Source organism: Berghia stephanieae, chromosome 9 (genome assembly GCF_034508935.2).
Source record: "Berghia stephanieae isolate SIO BIC M18660-M18661 chromosome 9, UCSD_Bste_1.3, whole genome shotgun sequence".
In the NCBI taxonomy this organism is placed as follows: Eukaryota; Metazoa; Mollusca; class Gastropoda; order Nudibranchia; family Aeolidiidae; genus Berghia; species Berghia stephanieae.
This window is the reverse complement of record NC_088368.1, coordinates 35,166,350-35,187,077: the sequence shown is the minus strand read 5'-3', so window position 1 is coordinate 35,187,077 and position 20,728 is coordinate 35,166,350. Positions and strand designations below refer to the sequence as shown.

The window sequence follows — 20,728 nt, the reverse complement described above, 5'->3', positions numbered from 1 at the left end:
TGTGTGTGTGGGGGGGGTTATGGGCCATTCCATTCAATAATTGATTGATAGTTGGATGATCACACCACTCAACGGCTTTTAGAAAACCACTCTATTTAATTAACAAATGACGAATTGACAATATTTAAGGTAAAATGAATTGCCTAAGCGACTGGTATTACATAAAGTGGTTGTATGATAATCAACACTCGTCATTATAATCATCATTATCATCGTCATTCCTCACCACCACAACCATCATCATCGTCATCGTCGTTGTCATCATCATCATCATCATCATCATCATCATCATCATCATCATCATCATCAGCATCATCATCATCATCATCATCATCATCATCATCATCATCATCATCATCATCATCGTCATCATCATTATTATTATTATTATTATTATTATTATTATTATTATTATTATTATTATTATTATTATTATTATTATAATCGTCATTATTCTCACCACTAGCACCACCACCCCCACCATTATCATCATCATCATCATCATCATCATCATCATCATCATCATCATCATCACCACCAACGATCAAGACCTCACCAATCATAAAACCCTCTCACCCATATCGTATTTGCGTGATATTTTCATAACTTTGCGACGAAAATAAAAATAAACGCACTTTGTCTCATATGCCTGTGTGATCGAAGATATTATTTACTATTACTTATAACTGTGTCAATAGCGAGCTTTTATGCTATACACCAGTCGCCAACGTTTCTGTTTATTATGCCAGGTTTTTATGATTGATTGTCGCCATTTTAATACTTATAAAAAAATACAATACATTTATATATTATAAACTATAGTACACATTATGTATTCGCGCAGATAGGATGGATCATTCGTGATAACATCGCCATGCTGACACTGTATTATTCCATGGGTCATACATGTTACTGTAAAAAAAAAAAACAAAAAAAAAAAAAAACAACTTAATAATTACATTTATTTATATTGCGCCCACTCCTCTATACAATAAAGCTCTAGGCGCATAACAATAACTTCAATCCATTCAAATTTCTCTCTCTCTCTCTCCCTCTCTCTCTCTCTCTCTCTCTCTCTCTCTCTCTCTCTCTCTCTCTCTCTCTCTCTCTCTCTCTCTCTCTCTCTCTCCAACCTAACTTCTATCTATCTTATCTATCTATCTATCTATCTATCTATCTATCTATCTCACTCCCAGTCTCTCTCGCTCTCTAACTCTCTCTCTCTCTCTCTCTCTCTCACACACACACACAAACCTTCCACCATCCAACTATTTAACATATTTAAAAAATAGAGTAATATAGCGCAATATCCACTACATGTGCTCGAAGCGCTTTACAAAGGGTCCCTGACCAACAGCAACACGTAACATGTAAAACGAGACATGACGCCTGTTAGGCGATATGTGCGGCTATGTGGTCTTGTGGTATGACACTTGCTTTCGGATCGGAAGGTCCTGGGTTTGAGCCTCGCGCTGGGCGCATGGTTGAGTCCTTGGAAAAGACTCTTTACTCACATTCTCTCACTGTATTCAGGTGTAAAATGAGTACCTGGTCGTTAAAAGCGTTGTCTTTGTCCGAAAAATTGTAATATCGCCTAACAGGCGTCATGTCCCGTCCTACATGTTAAATGTTGCTGTTGATCAGGGACCCCTTGTAAAGCGCTTTGAGACATTTAGATGATATTGCGCTATATAAAGCTCATTTATTAATATTTTTTTAAATTACAATTTTTCGGACAGTGACAACGCTGTTGACGGCCAGGTACTCATTTTACATCTGAGTATGTTGAGAGAATATGAGTAAAGAGTCTTTTCCAATGACTCAACTATGCGCCGTGCGAGGCTCAAACCTTCCGATCCGAAAGCGAGTGTCATGCCGCAAGACCTCATAGCCGCACAATGTAGTACTGTAGTAAACTCCCTGTCAACGAATATATTATGCAAAGGCATCAATTAAACAATCTGGCAATTTTTACCTCTGCAAAATAAGAATCAAAGGGCGGGCGTTTCTCGTATTATAGTGTATGTTTACTTCCCACGGTTGGCCTGGCATTTCCAGATAAAGGAGCCAAACAGATGGTTGGTTCCGTGTCAATATCCTGAAATGGAGCTATATATTTGCCCGATACACAATCCTACGGTAATGCGAGCCATAAATCGTTAGCTATTGCCGCTTGCTTATGACGTAATTTCCTCTCGTTGTGACGCAGTTATTACGAATCAAGTTTAGAATATTCATGACGTCATTTGGATTTAATAGCAATAATATGTGGCCGCCGTCTGAAATCGGTAATATCTCGGGATTAAAAATGAATTTAAACTGAAACCGTCAGAAACATGAATAAATATGACTTTTTGTAGTTTTTCACGCTTACAGAATCTCCTCAAATATAACGCATTGTCATAGACTTCACCCAAACCTAGGCTTCACTAAAGCTTCAATTTATCGACTTTAAATACAGCTTCTAAATGACCCAAACTTGAGTTTAAATGGGTTCGAGTCGAGTCGATTAGTCATGATAATAATAATATTATATGATTTAGCAAGCAGTCTATACTTTAAGAAGAATAGTGTTTAATTTTAATTGAGCTTTTATATAACGCAATATCCACTAAATGTGCTCAAAGCGCTTTACAAGGGGCCCCTGGTCAACAGCAACATTTCACATGTAGGACGGGACATGCCGCCTGTTAGGCGATATTACAATTTTCGGACAAAGACAACGCTGTTAACGGTAAGGTACTCATTTTACACCTGAGTACGGTGAGAGAATGTGAGTAAAGTGTCTTTTCCAAGGACTCAACTATGCGCCGAGCGAGGCTCGAACCCAGGACCTTCCGTTCCGAAAGCGAGTGTTAGGGTAAAAATTGTACCGTACATCCCTTGTTCAATTTTTTTTGCGTGCGAGCACAGAATTACTAGCAAATGTAAAAAGTATAAAACTATTTTTTTTACAGATTGATATAATATGAGTAACTTGCAAACCTATTTTTGAAATGTCCACAATGTTGTAAGCATAATGATTAAAATTGATGATCTCAAACTAAGTACATTGATGGAATCTGCTCTTGAAATCTACATCTGTCCCCAATTTATGAACCAATTCCCATTTATACTTTTTTCTCCTTGGGCAATATTATTAACCCCCAAATTTGCTCACTTGGACAACGTGGGTGATTCATGTTGACATCAGACATCCTGTTTGATGGATTATCTACATTTACTTCATGGAATGCCTTAGGGCGACGGGAACGTATGGTGCCGTTGCGAAAGGGAGTGATTTTAGAATGTTTAGAATCAATCAAATTGTACAAGATATCAGAGAGAAAAATTCGAAATCAATATTTCGATTGCTTTTAGACTTTAAAAAACAAAGTCTGAATGAAGTACCGGCCATCTACATTCCCAGGTATCTCCCTCGAGCGTCCACAAACGTTCCCAGGAATCTCCCTCGAAGGTCCACAAACGTTCCCAGGAATCTCCCTCGAAGGTCCACAAACATTCCCAGGAATCTCCCTCGAAGGTCCACAAACGTTCCTAGGAATCTCCCTCGAAGGTCCACAAGCATTTCCAGGAATCTCCCTCGAGCGTCCACAAACATTCCCAGGAATCTCCCTCGAGCGTCCACAAACGTTCCCAATGAACATCCACAGACCTGCCGACTTCTGCGAATAATTCGTAAAATTACGAACTTTCGGCTTCAATTTCAGAAGTTCATGGGCATAATCTCTACGTCATTAAAACTTATTGAAAATGAAACTTGATATCAAAGTGTATAATTTTAAGGATTTTGGAAGTTACCCATTGCGACTTCCTATTTTTCATCTCCTTAAAAGTACGAATTTGTAAGTGTCCAACGGGGGAGGTCTGCATCGCCGGTAATATGATTAGAGTTAGAGGAAAACCAACAATCTCTATACCTGAAAGGGTTAACTCTCTCCTTACCAGCGATTTTTAGGATTTTCTCCAAAACTTCACACCAAACTAACACAAAAATAGATTTTTTATCCCAAACACAATAGCAGTAAGTTCTTGCGATAAATAATTTCTTTAGCAAAACATGCTCTACAACACACTGTTCATTTTCTTAAAATGTTATGATGTACAAAATAAATTTGAATAAGAAAAATGTTGGTTGTATCGTAACGAATGTGACGATTTTCCTATAGTTGGTAAGGAGAGGGTTAATAAAAAAGCAGCTGTTTCGGTCATGTTAACTTGGTTTCTGTGTACAAAGTAGGGCCTATTTATACTCTTCAAAATAACACAATTAATTATTATTATTATTATATTCCACAATAACAGCGCCTAAGAAATTAGCAATACAGAGCGGCTAATTGGATTAAGCTACCCGATCGCGTAACGGCCTTTAAGTGGTAATTATAATGTGGTGTCGTTTGTTAATATTGATCAACACCTTCAAAGCAGCGTGGCTAAGTGGTACGGTCTTTGCTTCGTACCCGAAAGGTACCGAGTTCAATCACCCGTCGCTGCGCTGTGTGGCCTTGAGCACGTCATCTAGTCCTAGCTTAATTTGCGGCGATGCTCTGCGGATGACGCCTGGGTTATTCCAGTCTTCCCTTGGAATAGACCCTAAAGACAAATTTCCCCCTGGGGATGAATAAAGGGAATTTTTTTTAAAATACACAATGGAGACAAGTTGTACAAGGGAGTCGGGCGGGAAGCTCAATAATTGGCTATGTGGTCTAGTGGTATGACACTCACATTCGGATCTAATCAGAAGATCCTGGGTTCGAGTCGAAACCCGCTCAAAGCGGCGCACAATGCAGTCCTCGGAAAAAGGGGCTCTTTATTCACATCCTCTCACCGTACTCAAATGTAAACCGAGTACCTGGCCGTTATCAGCATTGTCTATATCGGGGGAAAACATGTATTATCGCCCAACAATAGGCATCATGTCTCGTCCGATATATGTTAAGTTTTGCTGTTGGTCAGAGACCCCTTGTAAAGCGCTTTGAGCACTTTTAGTGGGTGTTGCGCTATATTAAAGCTCTTTTTTTCCAGAGCTCTTGACACAAATGGACCTTGCTCATAGCTATTTTGAAGAAAGTTGAAATTATAAGCCTTTCAGATTCTTACCTTTTATTTTTTTGTCTTTTTACACAAATTATGGTCCGAATAGACATGGCGTCCTACAATGCAACAATCTAAGCAAGTGTGTATGAAAGGTGCCAGATATATAGCAAGAAAGAAACATACAAGAAAAATCCTTCCCCCCAAAAAATAGTCTATCTAACTGGGGAAAGAACCTCAGACCTTCTGACTACGGGGGTGCTCCCTAGTTTCTTACAATGCAACAATGTACTCTTGTTGTTGTTGTTGTTGTTGTTGTTGTTGTTGTTGTTGTTGTTGTTGTTGTTGTTGTTGTTGTTGTTGTTGTTGTTGTTCTTCTTCTCTTCTTCTTCTTCTTCTTCTTCTTTCTTCTTCTTCTTCTTCTTCTTTTCTTCTTCTTCTTCTTCTTCTTCTTCTTCTCTTCTTCTTCTTCTTCTTCTTCTTCTTCTTCTTCTTCTTCTTCTTCTTCTTCTTCTTCTTCTTCTTCTTCTTCTTCTTCTTCTTCTTCTTCTTCTTCTTCTTCTTCTTCTCGGCTTCTCTGGGGTCACTGTTGACGGTTGCACTACTATCCATCTTTTCTCTGCTTTTTGTCTTTACTGCCCATTTCACGCGACTGAAATCAAGATTGATTCCGACTAGACTGAAATCAAGATTGATTCCGACTCGGCGGGGTCTTTTGACCTCCCATGATGGGCAAGGAGTTCATTTTTACTGTGTATTCTATCCCCCCTGTAGTTCCTTCATCAAGGGTGCTGTCGACATTTTTCTGACCCCCACTCCCTACCCTCATACACTCAGCAGTGATGGGGTAGCTGGGTCTGTTCGATATGGCGAAAAGTACTTTGTAATAGGCTAGTATGCTACAACCACATTATCTCATTCGTCTGTCGTGTTTCAGTCATCCTGTTTTGTTGATAAAGGGGAAACCCGAAACGTCCATTTTATCTGTTTTCGTATATTAAATGGAAGCTTACATTCACTTTCACATTGTTATATATCTTTTCACGAGGTAGCAAACAATCGACTGTTTAACGCTGAGCCATACGGTTCTGAAGGACCTACAGAATCATTTACCTCATAATATAATACATCGAATGACATCTTTATGTTCTGTTTGTTTGTCTTTTCTCCAGAGTTGCAGGGAACGCAGCTTACATCATTGGGACGCTGGCCGAATCCGAGCTAGGGTGTTACAGAATTCTCTCCCTTGCCAAAGGTCGTACCTCAGAGAGCAGGAAGATCCTTAGTGATCTGACCAAAATGCTGACTTTTGATGACCCCGAGTCCGTCATGAATGCTGCAGGAACCATGGGAACTTTGGTAAGATGGTTGGTGATGTGTCAATGCATGACATAATCAGTCGAAAGGTGAAAATGTAGGATTTGCATTTTTTTTTCATTTTCTGAAAGAATATGCTCGCCAGAGCAGTTTAATCTTTATTTGAAGCAAATCTGGTGATTTTTCATGAAGTTATGGTCATATGTATGAGAAAGGCATCCAGCAACTTTTCTCAAATTCCATACTTTTTCAATTTGACAGGCTGTAAAAAATATTTAGAAGTGAAATTAAGCTTTGATATTTCCTGAAGATGTACAAAAAGGGCTGATTTATGACAAGAACTCATTTTTGATTTTAAAAATTGACATTCTAACTAAACTTGGCAATATCTCAGTTCAAACCTTTTCACCATCCTACTGATTATGTCATTCACTGTAACATATGTGAAGACAACACACCAGAAAAAAAATATGTATATTAAAAATCAACTTTTCGGCTAACTGCAATTCGCCAGGAAACAAACAAGACACATAAAATGATAACTGTAAATGCCATTCGGTTAAATGGAGGAACAGAGTGAAGTACAATTGGGGAGGAGAGATCTTCTATCCCCTTTTATTGTTGTATTTGCAGGTCTGATAACCCAACTTGTGTGGGCTACAAACCAACACAAAATATCGTCCATTACAACAAATTAAATCAAGCCCATAGATGCTTTAGGTCAACAGGCCTGCAAATTTGTTCACGTATGTTCTGACCAATCATTCCCCATGTAATTATCAGCAGGAGATAAAGATAAAGTAAATCTGACTCATGAATGAACAACACAAAACAAACGACGTTTCGGCCTTTGGCCTTTTTCAAGTAAACACAAAATACATTATATATATTTATATTATATATATATATATATATATATAATATATATATATATATATATATATATATATATATATATATATATATATATATATATATATATATATATATATATATATATATATTTATATTAGATTGTCATAATAATATAGGCGAAAATTTGTAAATGTGTGTGTGTGCGTGTGTGTGTTTACTTGAAAAAGGCCAAAGGCCGAAACGTCGTCTGTTTTGTGTTGTTCATTCATGAGTCAGATTTACTCCCTTTATCTTTATCTCCATTTTATTGACTCATTTAGGCACCTCTATTTGTTAGTTTTACTTATCAGCAGGAATAGGGAACAAAAGTGCAATGTCCAAAAAACAAAACAAAAAAACTGGTTCCAATCTCATTGGAAGTATAAAACCATTCTTTCGAAGGACTGGATACATACCTTGTGTAAATGATCGCCTGGTTTCAGAGTGATGGCATCTTATATTCTAGTCTAAATATATGCTGATTATCAATAAAGACCATCCATCCTCTTTCTCTTACGTCCCGTATCCGAAATATGCCTAGCTACACATCCTGCTACTAAAATCATATGATTCAATATGTAACCTATTAATTAATAGTCCACCTAAGGACTGGTTACATAATGTACACTTCCAAGGAATTTTGGAACCAGAAGACTAGAAAGTGTGACGCCACGACTTCTTTGCCCTATTTTAGTTTATTATCAATTTATTTTGATTTGTATAAATCCCAACAAACATATAAAGGCGACCCAAGTCTCATATGTCTGGATAGAAATGTAATTTTTAGATCTTAGTAAGTGGGTCATCTATCAGACTTGCAAATAAGTATACGTTTGTCTACACCTGCAATTAAGTATACTTTTGTCTTTATCAATATATTATAGGCAGAGAGTCCAGAAGGCCGGGAGTGGATGTTGTCGGAACCTTCAGTAGAAGCCATGGTGGATCACGTGACCCTGTTACTAAACACAGAAAATCTATGGACGGCCAGCAATGCCGCCCTGGTGCTAGCAAGGTGAGAATGATAACAGTATGTATGTACTCTCCATCATCATTACCATCTTTATCTTGGCCACCATGGATACTTCTCCTATTGCCACCACAACCACAACAATTGTTATCGCGTTCTCTTACCATCACCATTAATTATCATCATCTTCTTCTTCTTCATCATCATCATCATCATCATCATCATCATCATCATCATCATCATCATCATCATCATCATCATCATCATCATCACCACCATCATCATTATCATCATCATCATCATCATCATCATCATCATCATCATCATCATCATCATCATCATCATCATCATCATCATCATCATCATCATCATCATCTATTATCATCATCATTCATCATCATCATCATCATCGATCATCATCATCATCATCATCATCATCATCATATCATCATCATCATCATCATCATCATCATCACCATCATCATCACACATCATCATCATCATCATCATCATCATCATCATCATCATCATCATCATCATCATTCATTATCATCATATTTCATATCATCATCATCATCACATCATCATCACCATCATCATCAGACTCATCACCATCATCTATCATCATCATTCATATCATCATCATCATCAATCCACACGATCACATGATTCCACCACCACTACTACGTACTTCTACCACCATCATCAACACCACCACCGTCACCATTTGTTCCATTCCAGACTGTGTATATCAGAAGAGGGCTGCAACAGCATCCTCAAGCACAGCCACTCCCATAGTATTTTGACTCGTCTAATTCTTGCCTTAGGAGTCGACGAAGCTGGTGAGTAACATCATTAATACAATCCAAGGTCCAATGTTCTTGGTTGGATTGTAAAAGTGGTAATGTCGAATGTATCTTTAATTAACTCACTCAATCCTGGATATTTTTGCTACTTTTCGAAAATGGAAAAAAAAATGTATAAAAAATGAGCATTTACACAGATAGTTTTATTCAACTATCATTAACATGCAAAACTAAAAACATTAACTTTGATACAACGCTTATAATTTGTCTCAGAAAAATGTAATAAATATAGGCATGGCGTAAAAGTAACCTGGGTAAACTATGCTTATAGTCGGTGTTAGGGCTGAGTGAGTTAATTGAGGACTCTGTGCAGTAAAGATTCTAGTATCTAATGACATTCAATTCGGTTCGGATATGCATGAGCACTTGTTAGAATGATTTGTTCAGAGATGTTATGGGTATTGGCCAATTGCCTAAAATAAAATGGAGAGAAAGATAAAGGGAGTAAATGTGACTCATAAATAAGGGAACAACACACAAAACAAACGATGTTTCTGCCTTTGGCCTTTTTCATGTAAACACGAAATATATATATATATATATATATATATATATATATATATATATATATATATATATATATATATATATATATATATATATTAGATTGTCATAATAATATAGGTGAAAATGTGTGTGTATGTGTGTGTGTGTGTATATTTTATTGACTGATTTAGGCACCTCTAGTTTTTGGCCTAAAATAAACACTTGAACTTGAACTTGGGAACAACAACATCCATTGTATATTAACCTCATCATCCTATCTTGTCTATTTTTCTATTTCAACCCCCCAACCCCCAGGTCGAGGTATGAATGCAGCATTTGCCATAGGACGTCTGTGTGACATGGACTCTGGAAGACACAGGTTGCTGGGATTGCCTGATTCAGAGAAAATGGTATGTTTTATAGATTTGAAAATGCTGTTGAAAACAGTTGCAGGGAAAGGTATAAGAAAAGACAAGAACAAAAGAAAATAGCAGCTCTTTGAAGAGTGATTGCCCACAGTCAATTACCATTCATTAATCATTTATCACTGGTGACGTATTCCCTAGAATAGCATTTTATAATACCAAGTGCGGCTATATGGTCTAGAGGTATGACACTCGATTTCGAATCAGAAGGTCCTGGGTTCGAGCCTCGCTCGGCGCATAGTTGAGTCCTTGGAGAAGGCTCTTTACTCACCTTGTCTCACCGTACCAGTGGTGTGGCATGTTTACAATGTAAGATGGTTCTAGAATCAGAAGAAAATAACTTAAAACATTCTATATTTCTAAATACAAAAGAAAGAAAAAAAATTAAAGAAAAGACTTACTCAAATAAATAAGAGGCGGTATATAGCATTTCTCAGTTATTTATTTTTTTTTTAATGCTGTAATCCATTTTTAAAAGATGGATGCGGTGGTGCCAGGCACCAAATGAACAAATATAGCCACGCCTCTGCACCGTACTCAGGTGTAAAATGAGTACCTGGCCGTTGACAGCATTGTCTCTGTCCAAAAAAATTGTATTATCATCTAATAGGCATCATGCCCAGTCCTAAATGTTAAATGTTGCTGTTGGTTAGGGACCCCTTGTAAAGCGCTTTGAGCACATTTAGTGGATATTGCGCAAAAATTGACGAAAATCTCAACTTCATCTGGGATCAGTGCTGGCCAGTTTAATTGTGAAGCTAATTCTTCACCTCTGAGCCCTAATTACAGATACCAACAAAAAGAAAGAAAGAAAAAGAAAAAAACAAACTTTGCAAAATTACCATTTTAGGTAATTCTTTTCTCTTTGATTGAATAGTATACCTAGACTGCATTTTTCATAAAGGTACCAAGCCATTACATTTATTATACATAATTTCAGATTACCTCATTGGTCAAAATGCTGAGTTGCGAGGATACAGGAGCCAGTAAGAATGCGTGCTTCGCCCTCAGTTGCCTAGCAACCAATTTGGAAGGTCATGGACGTCTGCTCAACAACTCTCACTCAGACGACGTTCTCAAGACTCTATCCACCCTTCTCATGGCAGAGGATTGTGAAACGGGTTGGTTTGCTGCTATGTGAGTCGGCTTGTTTTTTTTTATTATCTTACTTTATATAATTAATAATAATAATAATAATAATAATAATAATAATAATAATAATAATAATAATAATAATAATAATAATAATAGTAATAATAATAATATGTATATACTACTACTACTACTACTACTCCTACTACTATTACTACTACTACTACTACCACTACTACTACTACTACTACTACTACTACTACTACTACTACTACTACTACTACTACTACTACTACTACTAATAATAATAATAATAATAATAATAATAATAATAATAATAATAATAATAATAATAATAATAATGTATATACTACTACTACTACTACTATACTACTACTACTACTACTACTACTACTACTACTACTACTACTACTACTACTAATAATAATAATAATAATATTAATAATAATAATAACAATAATATTAATAATAATGATGATAATAATAATAATATAATAATAATAATAATAATAATAATAATAATAATAATAATAATAATAATTGTGAAATGCAATTCACTGTCACAAAGTAGTATTGTGTTGGGATAGATTGGGACTTGAAAAGTAAATTGACAATAAAAATTATAAGAAATACGAAGTTTGAGTTGTTTTTTTTTTTTTGACATTGTAAGAACTTGTATAAATACGCCACCATAAGGAATAGACATTATCCTTGAGTTTCTTTTTTTAAAAATTGAGCTTTTATATAGCACGAGTCCACTAAACGTGCTCAAAGCGCTTTGCATGGGGTCCCTGGCCAACAGCAACACTTAACATGTAGGACAGGACAAGCCGCCTGTTAGGCGATATTACATTTTTTTCGGACAGAGACAACGCTGTTAAGGGCCAGGTAGGCTACTCATTTTACACCTGAGAGAATGTGAGTAAAGAGCTTTTTTCCAAGGACTCAACTGTGCGCCGAGCGAGGCTCGAACCAAGGACCTTCTCATCGGAAAGCGAATGTCATACCACTAGACCACATAGCCACACTAAAGTTTTGTATTTGTGGCTATACTTTTAATTTCCACCACCTAGTTCATCCCGACATACTATCGTTTTTAGACAATGAGTCACAAATAATTTTGATATTTTCTTATTCCCAGGACTCTGAGGACCTTGGCTAGTCAACCCAGAGGCTGTTTGAGACTTAGAGAATTCCCACAAGTGTCTAGTGCCTTAAAAGTATGAACATCATCATCATCATCATCATAATCATCATCATCATCATCATTTTCTTGTCATGAACATCATCATCATTATCATCATCATCAACATGCGCTTTCTTTTTTTAATATCTTGTTATTCTAGTTTACTTTATGTAGCATGTTGTATGAACTTATTTCCATGCCATTTCCCTTTAAATTAAGTTTTGTCTTTATTCCTTCTCCAGAAAGTAGAACAGATGACTGAAGTGAATCCAGATTTGAAAGAAGAGGTTGTGATTACATTGGAAATTTTGAAACGTTTAGACTCACCTGAAAACTTGACGATTACAGGTAAGGGGTGAGGAATGGTGAGGAGGACTTAATGAGGGAGATGGGGGGGGAGAGAGAGAGAAAGAAAGAAAGAGAGAGAGAGAGAGAGAGAGAGAGAGAGAGAGAGAGAGAGAGAGAGAGAGAGAGAGAGAGAGAGAGAGAGAGAGAGGAGAGAGAGAGAGAGAAGAGAGAGAGAGAGAGAGAGAGAGAGAGAGAAGAGAGAGAGAAGAGAGAGAGAGAGAGAGAGAGAGAGAGAAAGAGAGAGAAAGAAAGAGAGAGAGAGAGAGAGATAGAGAGAGAGAGAGAGAGAGAGAGAGAGAGAGAGATACTGGTTGGATGGCACGCCTGCTCACTTACACAATGCATATATTGGACACCGATGGTGGCAATGTTAACAACAATGATGATGAGTAATATAAAAATGACAGTGATGATGTTGAAGATAACGATGACGACAATAATGTGATCAATGAATAGTACTTTATAAATGTGTATTTTACTGTAATATGCTTTAACCTTTGACCTCTGCCAGTTCTGGGCCCCAATCTTTGCCATGCATCCTGGAATCAAGTGACCACCAAGAGTGGATTTGACATCAAATATCATTTATATGAAGGTCAGTGGAACTCTTCTTTTATAAAAAAAAAAAAATAGAAAAATAATGTTGTTTTTTACAGGCATTTGAGTTATGAAGATATGGGGTTTATTTCCATGTACTTTATCATGAAACAAACAGCAACTAATAACTTGCTATCAACTGTAACTACTTCCTTCCTCCTGAATGAAGCCTTGAACCTCTACTACTGAGACATAGACCACAGACAAGCCTCCTCCATCCATCCAGGACCTCAGCAAGGTTCTCCAACTGCTTTTATGTGTAGTCAGTCATTTGTGTGTCCCCGTTCCGATCTCTCGTCGGGTGTTATATAGTCTGCCTCTACTTCGTTTCCCTGTTACCAACTGGCTAATGATTATTCCAAAACGTTTAGGCTGCTGATTAATACAAGACTTTGAATTTTTTTTTCTAATTCATAGTTCTGAGTGGGAGAAATAGTAGTTGTAATAACTAACTTAATTAATTCCCAATGAGGCCTTACAAGGATTAAATAAAATGTTTTAAAGTGCTCAATTTTTTTCTTCACTAAGTGTCAATCAAGTAGTCTTAACTAGCTCTGGGCCAAAACATTTTTGTAGTAGTAAAAGGCAGGCCTGACTGATTATTTTACCACTGAGTGCAGATAAACATTGGCTTTTTTCCACACCACGTGCTCAACATAATAGGCAAGTTTACTATATGTTTTACAAGGAGTTTATACCACTAAACAATGGGTATTTAATTGTTAGAGTCATTTTGATCATCCCCAGGTCACAAGTGTTTGTATAATGGCCCAAACTGTCAAGCTGAAATTCCCCACCTCACCCCTTACACCAGCTACCAGTTCAAGGTCAGGGCAGTCACAGAGGGGGATGAGAGTCCATTTTCTGACGTCATTTCCGTCACAACAGAAGAAGATTGTAAGTTTTGTATTTACAAACATGTCCTCATCACGTTGATTATGGATTTGTAGAGTAATAGAGAGGAAAGAGGATTCTAGAATTTTTTTTTTTTAAAGGAGACTTATGATTTGAATGTTATCATAAATAGGCGTCTTTTGTGGATCTTAGTAATGACTGCACCAGAAAACTGGACATAACAAAGCAGTTCTTCTATTCTTCAAAATTTTTACGTTGATCGAAAATCCAGAACATCTTAGAATTATTTGTACCATGTTTCCCCAATATACTATGTAATGTATTTATGTTTTCACTGTTCTTGTTGTTAGCTGAAGAAGGGTATTAAGCCCAAAACGTTCCATGTTTGGTATTTTGTACTCTTTTGAAGCTGTTATGTTCAATTTTGTCTATTATTACTTTTTACAGTCCATAGAATCTATCAGCTTATTATTGTGCTGACTTATGTTTCCCAATAATCACTTCGTATTTTTTGTTGTTGTCAAGAATCTCTGATAAAGCTTTAGTATAGGAAGTCCTCAAATAATATATTGACGTAAAAAAAAAATCCCCCAAAACTTGAGTTTTTATATAGCGCAATATCCACTTAACATGCTCAAAGTGCTTTACAAAAGGTCCCTGACCAACAGCAACACGTAACATGAAGAATGAGACATGATGCTTGTAAGGCAATAATACACTTTTTCTGACAGAGACAATGCTGTTAACAGCCAGGTACTCATTTTACATCTGAGTATGGTGAGAGAATGTGAGTATGTAAGGAGCCTTTTCCAAGGGCTCAACTATGAATCGAGTGTGGCTCTAATCCAGGAAACTTCTGATATGAAAGCGAGTGTCATACCAAAAGACCACATAGCTGCGCATAAAGATTACACACAAATGTTCCTCGTGTTTTGGGACATTCCACTAATTAATCAAAGTGCTGCTAGTCAATGACTTTATCTCTAATTTATGTCTTGAATGAGTGATTATACTACTAGTAGTATTACAATAACTTTTGTAAAGGTCAAAGTGCAATGAACATCATCATTGATCGGATTGGTGAAAATGGTTGAAATTTGTCGTTGATTTGGAGATAGAGATTGATTTATATTTGGGATTGTGGATAGCTCATACGGTAGAGTCACGCTCTCCCCGACCAGCCAGGTGGAGCTGTTGTACCAGTAAGTCGCAGGTTCAAACCCCCATCACGGCCGCAAAATTTTTATTCTCTATTGTCTTCTGGCACTTTCCTACTCACTTCATCTCTTGTTGTTATTTTGTGATCGTCTTCCACAAACAGTGCCAGAGGCGCCCACAAATATCCGTATTCTTGGTGCAACGATAACACAGCTCAAGGTTGGATGGGATCCACCTGAAAACCCCAATGGTGTATTGAAAGGGTATTATGTCTATCAAGGTATGTCATCATCATCATCATCATCATCATCATCATCATTATCATCATCATCATCATCATCATCATCATCATCATCATCATCATCATCATCATCATCATCATCATCACCACCACCACCACCATCATCATCATCATCATCATCATCATCATCATCATCATCATCACCATCATCATCATCATCATCAGCATCATCATCATCACCATTGGCATTTTGTAGAAAAGGTCCGTTGAATATTATAAATACTTATTTGATTTAATTTTATCAAACATATGCTACGACTTTGGTAGTTACAAAAAGGGTTTTATTTAAAGACCTAGATAATTGTAAAGAAATCTTATTGACCTCCCATGGTCGGCAGCAGGTCATGCTGTGGCTTCTATCCTCTGTTTTCTGAGTTGCTTTCTGTCTTTGTCTTGGAATGGGATTACTTAGTTTTGTTCTAGCCCTGGCCGGAGCCCTGACTGGGAGAGAAACAGTCAAATGTATAGTTATAGTTTTGAGAGATGATTTTTCCTCCTTGTAAATCCTCTCTCTGTTACGTATTGTGAGTTATGTATTCTGTAAACATTTGAGTGTGTTCCTCTCAGTGGGATTCTGTGCTGGTGTCTGGATGAGACTTGTAGGTGATCTCAAATTGTAGGTGATCTCAAACTAAGTACATTGATGGCATGTATGCTCTTGGAATCTACATCTATTCCCTATTTGAACCAATTCCCCTTTGTCTTACTTTTTCTTGGGTGCTTTGATTGTAAATCTAGAATATTTAGTCTATTCCATTTTCTTATATGACCTAAATGCGTTGCAAGCGCCGTAAAACCCTTAAAAACAAACAAAAAACAAAGAAATCTTACATATGACACCCTCGACTCATCTACTTGCTTTCGGATTGGAAGGTCCTGGGTTCCAGTCCTTGGAAAAGGTTCTTTACTCACATTCTGTCACCGTACTCAGGCGTAAAATGAGTACCTGGCCGTTAACAGCGTTGTCTTTGTCTGAAAAAATTATAATATCGCTTAATAGGCATCATGTCCCGTCCTACATGTTAAATGTTGCTGTTGGCCAGGGACCCCTTGTATAGCACTTTGAGCACGTTTAGTGGATATTGCGCTATATAAAAAGCTCAATTTAAAAAAAATAATTTTTACTTGCATTGTATGACTTTTCAGGTAAAACTATGGTGGAGCATACTCAAGAACTCTCGTCAATCATCTCAGGCCTCACCGCAAACACAGCCTATGAGATACAGGTTCGTGATCACTCCAGAAGATTACACAGTGATGACGAAGGGTTTGCACCCGAAACGTCCATTGAATGTATCATTCCTATACGAAGCCTCTCCATTCTCACTCTTTCATTAGTATTTTCACAATAACAGGCTTCAGGCAGCCCCTACCGTTTTCTAAAGTTTCATCCCACTGTTCAGTCTCCCTGAATTGTCTGATCTTCATTAAGGACTTCTGTACTAATCAAAAATATTCTGAGAACCCTGGCAAAATATATTTAAAAGAAATTTAGGCAAAATATTTTTTTTTTTTCTTTTGGCAAAATATACTTTTTTACATTTCAGCAAAATATATATTTTTACGTTTCACCACAATATTTTTTTTTTACATTTTGGCAAAATAAACTTTTTACATTTCAGCAAAATAATTTTTTTATAATTTGGCAAAATATATATATATTTTTTTTTTTTGCATTTTGGAAGAATATTCATTTTTTTACATTTTGGCCAGAAAACTTTTATTCCAAATACCAGTCAATACGTCTCCCAACTCGTCAAAAAGTCTAAAACACGAGAACTTATTAGAAGAGCTGGCGTTGAGACTTTTTGACAAGATAATATTCATAATTATGTTAACCATCATCACTTAAATCAGCGTAATTGATCAATATTTGAACTAGAAAGTTTTCTAAAAAAGTAATGTGTTTTGTTTATTTGTTAATTTTTTATTTGTTTGGTTTTGCTTTTTTGTTGGTTTTGTTTTTTGGTTCTGTACATAGCCCCTGTTCTTTATTTCTGTACATAAGCAGTGTGGTGGGCAGGATGGCACTTACCGTTTCTTCTACCCCCTTATAGCTGTTTATATATTTTGTTTTTGGTTTTCTTTTGTTGTTTTTTTTTGGTTTTGTTTTGTTTGTTTTTTTACTATACGGTATTATTCTGAAATGTGTTTTCATAGTTTCCTCTCATATTATATTAAAACCTCTCCACAAAACCTGCCATTTCACTTATCAGAAAGTTAACACAGTTGGCAAGCTTAAGTATAAAATTTTCTCTCTATCTCTCTCCTCTCTCTCTCTCTCTCTCTCTCTCTCTCTCTCTCTCTCTCTCTCTCTCTCTCTCTCTCTCTCACTCTCTCTCTTTCTCTATATATATCTATCTATCTATCTATCTATCTATCCATCTATCTATTTTTCTTTCACTCTCCATCTCTGCCTCTCTCTGACATTAATATAGAACTCGGAAATAGCGAGTTCGACGGGTCCACTCCTGATTACTCGCTATTTCCGAGTTCTTGCTATTCCCGAGTTGCCAGGAAAGGTTATAATATTGCTGGTTATTCCCCTCAGTGTGTAATTCGAGTAAAAGCCGTCGCCCCTATTTCAATTTCTTCACAGAAGTGGCAGAATGCTTGTTTTTTTGTTGTTTTTTGTTTTTATTTTCAAGTAAAATCATGACTAGAAAAAAAACAAGAACATAGAAGTGTGTGTGCGTGTGCGTGTGCACGCGAGTGTTTGTATGCACTCGGCAAGTTTGATGAGGTAAGCAAGCGCATCACTCAATCACTGACCCATTGAAATAATGGTTCCACACTCCCCTCTCTCGCTGATCGTGTCGTTCGTTAACGATGCTACTCGCTGACCGATGCTGCGAAATGAGGCATGTGCTTACCTCGCGCGTCGCATGGCACCACATTAGGTGAATAATTGACCCCCACCCCCAATACACACACACGCACACAAACCCAACCCCCACCCAAATTTGTTTCGCCTATTATGTACTACTACAGACTAGGCTACTATGTAATATTACTCGTAACGAAAAATAAGAAAAGAAAGAGGCTAGGCTAAAAATATTTAAATTGCCATTGTCTCTTGTTTTGCTTTACTTCGTTTGCAGTCCTAGGCTGGGGCAGGAAATGCTCGTTATTTCCGAGTTGACCTCTTTTTCATACTCGCTACTTTCATGCTAATTTTATTGACTCAAATAAGGGAAAAAAACGGGGATTTAGATTTTACTCGCTATTTCCGAGGTCTCGCTATTTCCGAGTACGTTACTTTCATGTTCTACTGTAACAGTGATTTAACAATATTATGTAATCACTTTATAAATTTATTCCAGGTGTGTTGTGCCACATGGAAAGGCAAAGGTCCAAGGGCATGCGTCTCAGGCACCACAGCAGAATTAGGTAGAGATTTTTACTTTTTCAAAGCCATACTAAAGCTGTTAGAAGCTGAGGACTGCATAAAGTAAAAAACATTTTAAAAACCTGAAATACCAAACACTGAAAGTTTCGGGCTCAAAACCTGTCTTCAGCTTACAACAAAAACAATAAAAAAACATAATCACATTGCTTAAAAACCAGATAGACGGCAGAAAAACGTTTGCCAAATGTGACCCAACGTCTCAAAACGGTATTATGTCGGGATGGACCAGATGCTAGAAAGTCAAATTTTAGTTAAACTGGTCAAAAATATCAAACGTAAAATATGATATTCCTTCTCCTCTATAAAGCAAATAAACTCAACATTCCATTTTCAGCATCTTAATCATCCCGACTTAATACCGGTTTGAGACGAGCGATCACAAATATTTCAATGCCATCCATCTTGCTGAAGGAGGGGTTTGAGCCCGAAACCTTCTGTGTTTTATATTTTTACTTTTTTTAATACACTCATAGTTTTCATTATTCTATGGGCAGGAAAATATTAATTGGAATGGAAGGAGGAAGACCGTGAAGTTGATGAGGAGGAAGAGGAATAGGAGGAGGAGGTGTTAGTAATGAAGTTTTGGATTTGAAATATTTACTCATTTACCACAAGTTTTACCACAAACATTTTACCACAATCATCGTATCTTTATTTTCTGTGGTCGGGTAGATGAACGTTAGATTTGGTTGAAAGTAATTTGTGATGGACCAGCATCGTATCTAAAGGGTAGCACTCAATTTTAACTACTACAGAAACTGGGATAAAGCTACATGGCTCTGAGGCGCTGCTGTAGTATAGATTTGATTTTATATGTTGCATGGGTGTGCTGTTGTGGTTATGAGTGTGGTGAAAAATGTTAACATACATTCAAGTAAATAAATGAACAAAAAATATGGACATTTATACAATGCATTTCCAAGGATTTACCATGCTCAGACCAAAGTCCAGAAATACAAACAAGAAAGTGACACCAGACATCCTCTTTATGAGCATAACATCGTGCCACGGAGACTGAAATCTAGGAAAAGCTTCCTGACAACTGAAGGCATCCACCCAGACCATGCAGCCATATACAGAGTGCATTCCTGGAAAGAATGGGACTGCTACCCAAATGATGCCATTCAGGAACCCAAAGAAGAACTGCCAAGCGGAGTAAATCTCCCCGGGAAAGATTGGTTGACACTGAACCGGGCGAGGTCTAAAGTGGGGAAGACCAAAACAACCTTACAAAAATGGGGACTTTCTCCAGACTGCCGATGTCAATGTGGACACACGGCTCAAAACATGGACCACATCCTTCATGAGTGCGAACTTGGACCACATATCAGTGATATGGATCTGAGAGGCTGCACCCCTGAAGCCATCCAATGGATCCACTACTGGCGCGACACGATATGATGATGACCATGCTCAGGGTGCTTTATCATGTGTCGTTTATTATCCCAGAAGGCATACAGAATAACATTTTCATTTTGTGTTGTACAAGTTGTCTAATAGGCAACTTTTTTTGACAGACACTCTTACAGTATATGTCACTGCCTGTAGCCCAGTTCTACTTATTTACACCCTAATTAAGTGGGTGTATAATTGACTACCAAAGGATACCATTTTTTTTTTCGTGGGGTGGGGGGGGGGATGAAGGGACAGCATTTTATAATCATTTTCAACCATTCAGTCACTTTTAATTAATTGAGCTTTTATATAGCGCGATATCCACTAAACATGCTCAAAGTGCTTTACAAGGGATCCCTGGCCAACAGCAACAC

At 37.1% G+C, this 20,728-nt stretch overlaps 1 protein-coding gene across 2 annotated transcripts in view; it reads left to right on the top strand.

Moving 5' to 3' along the window:
• The window catches only part of LOC144980119 (uncharacterized), a 58,844-nt gene that overhangs the window by 21,995 nt on the left and 16,121 nt on the right, over nucleotides 1-20,728 (top strand). For both annotated transcript variants that reach the window (XM_078927664.1, XM_078927663.1), the window contains exons 2-13: nucleotides 6,207-6,393; nucleotides 8,130-8,260; nucleotides 8,957-9,057; nucleotides 9,883-9,977; nucleotides 10,933-11,129; nucleotides 12,247-12,325; nucleotides 12,534-12,639; nucleotides 13,151-13,234; nucleotides 13,984-14,133; nucleotides 15,413-15,529; nucleotides 16,697-16,776; nucleotides 18,874-18,940. In XM_078927664.1, the coding sequence (XP_078783790.1) occupies nucleotides 6,207-6,393; nucleotides 8,130-8,260; nucleotides 8,957-9,057; nucleotides 9,883-9,977; nucleotides 10,933-11,129; nucleotides 12,247-12,325; nucleotides 12,534-12,639; nucleotides 13,151-13,234; nucleotides 13,984-14,133; nucleotides 15,413-15,529; nucleotides 16,697-16,776; nucleotides 18,874-18,940 (1,394 nt within the window). The remainder of the gene's footprint in view (nucleotides 1-6,206; nucleotides 6,394-8,129; nucleotides 8,261-8,956; nucleotides 9,058-9,882; nucleotides 9,978-10,932; nucleotides 11,130-12,246; nucleotides 12,326-12,533; nucleotides 12,640-13,150; nucleotides 13,235-13,983; nucleotides 14,134-15,412; nucleotides 15,530-16,696; nucleotides 16,777-18,873; nucleotides 18,941-20,728) is intronic.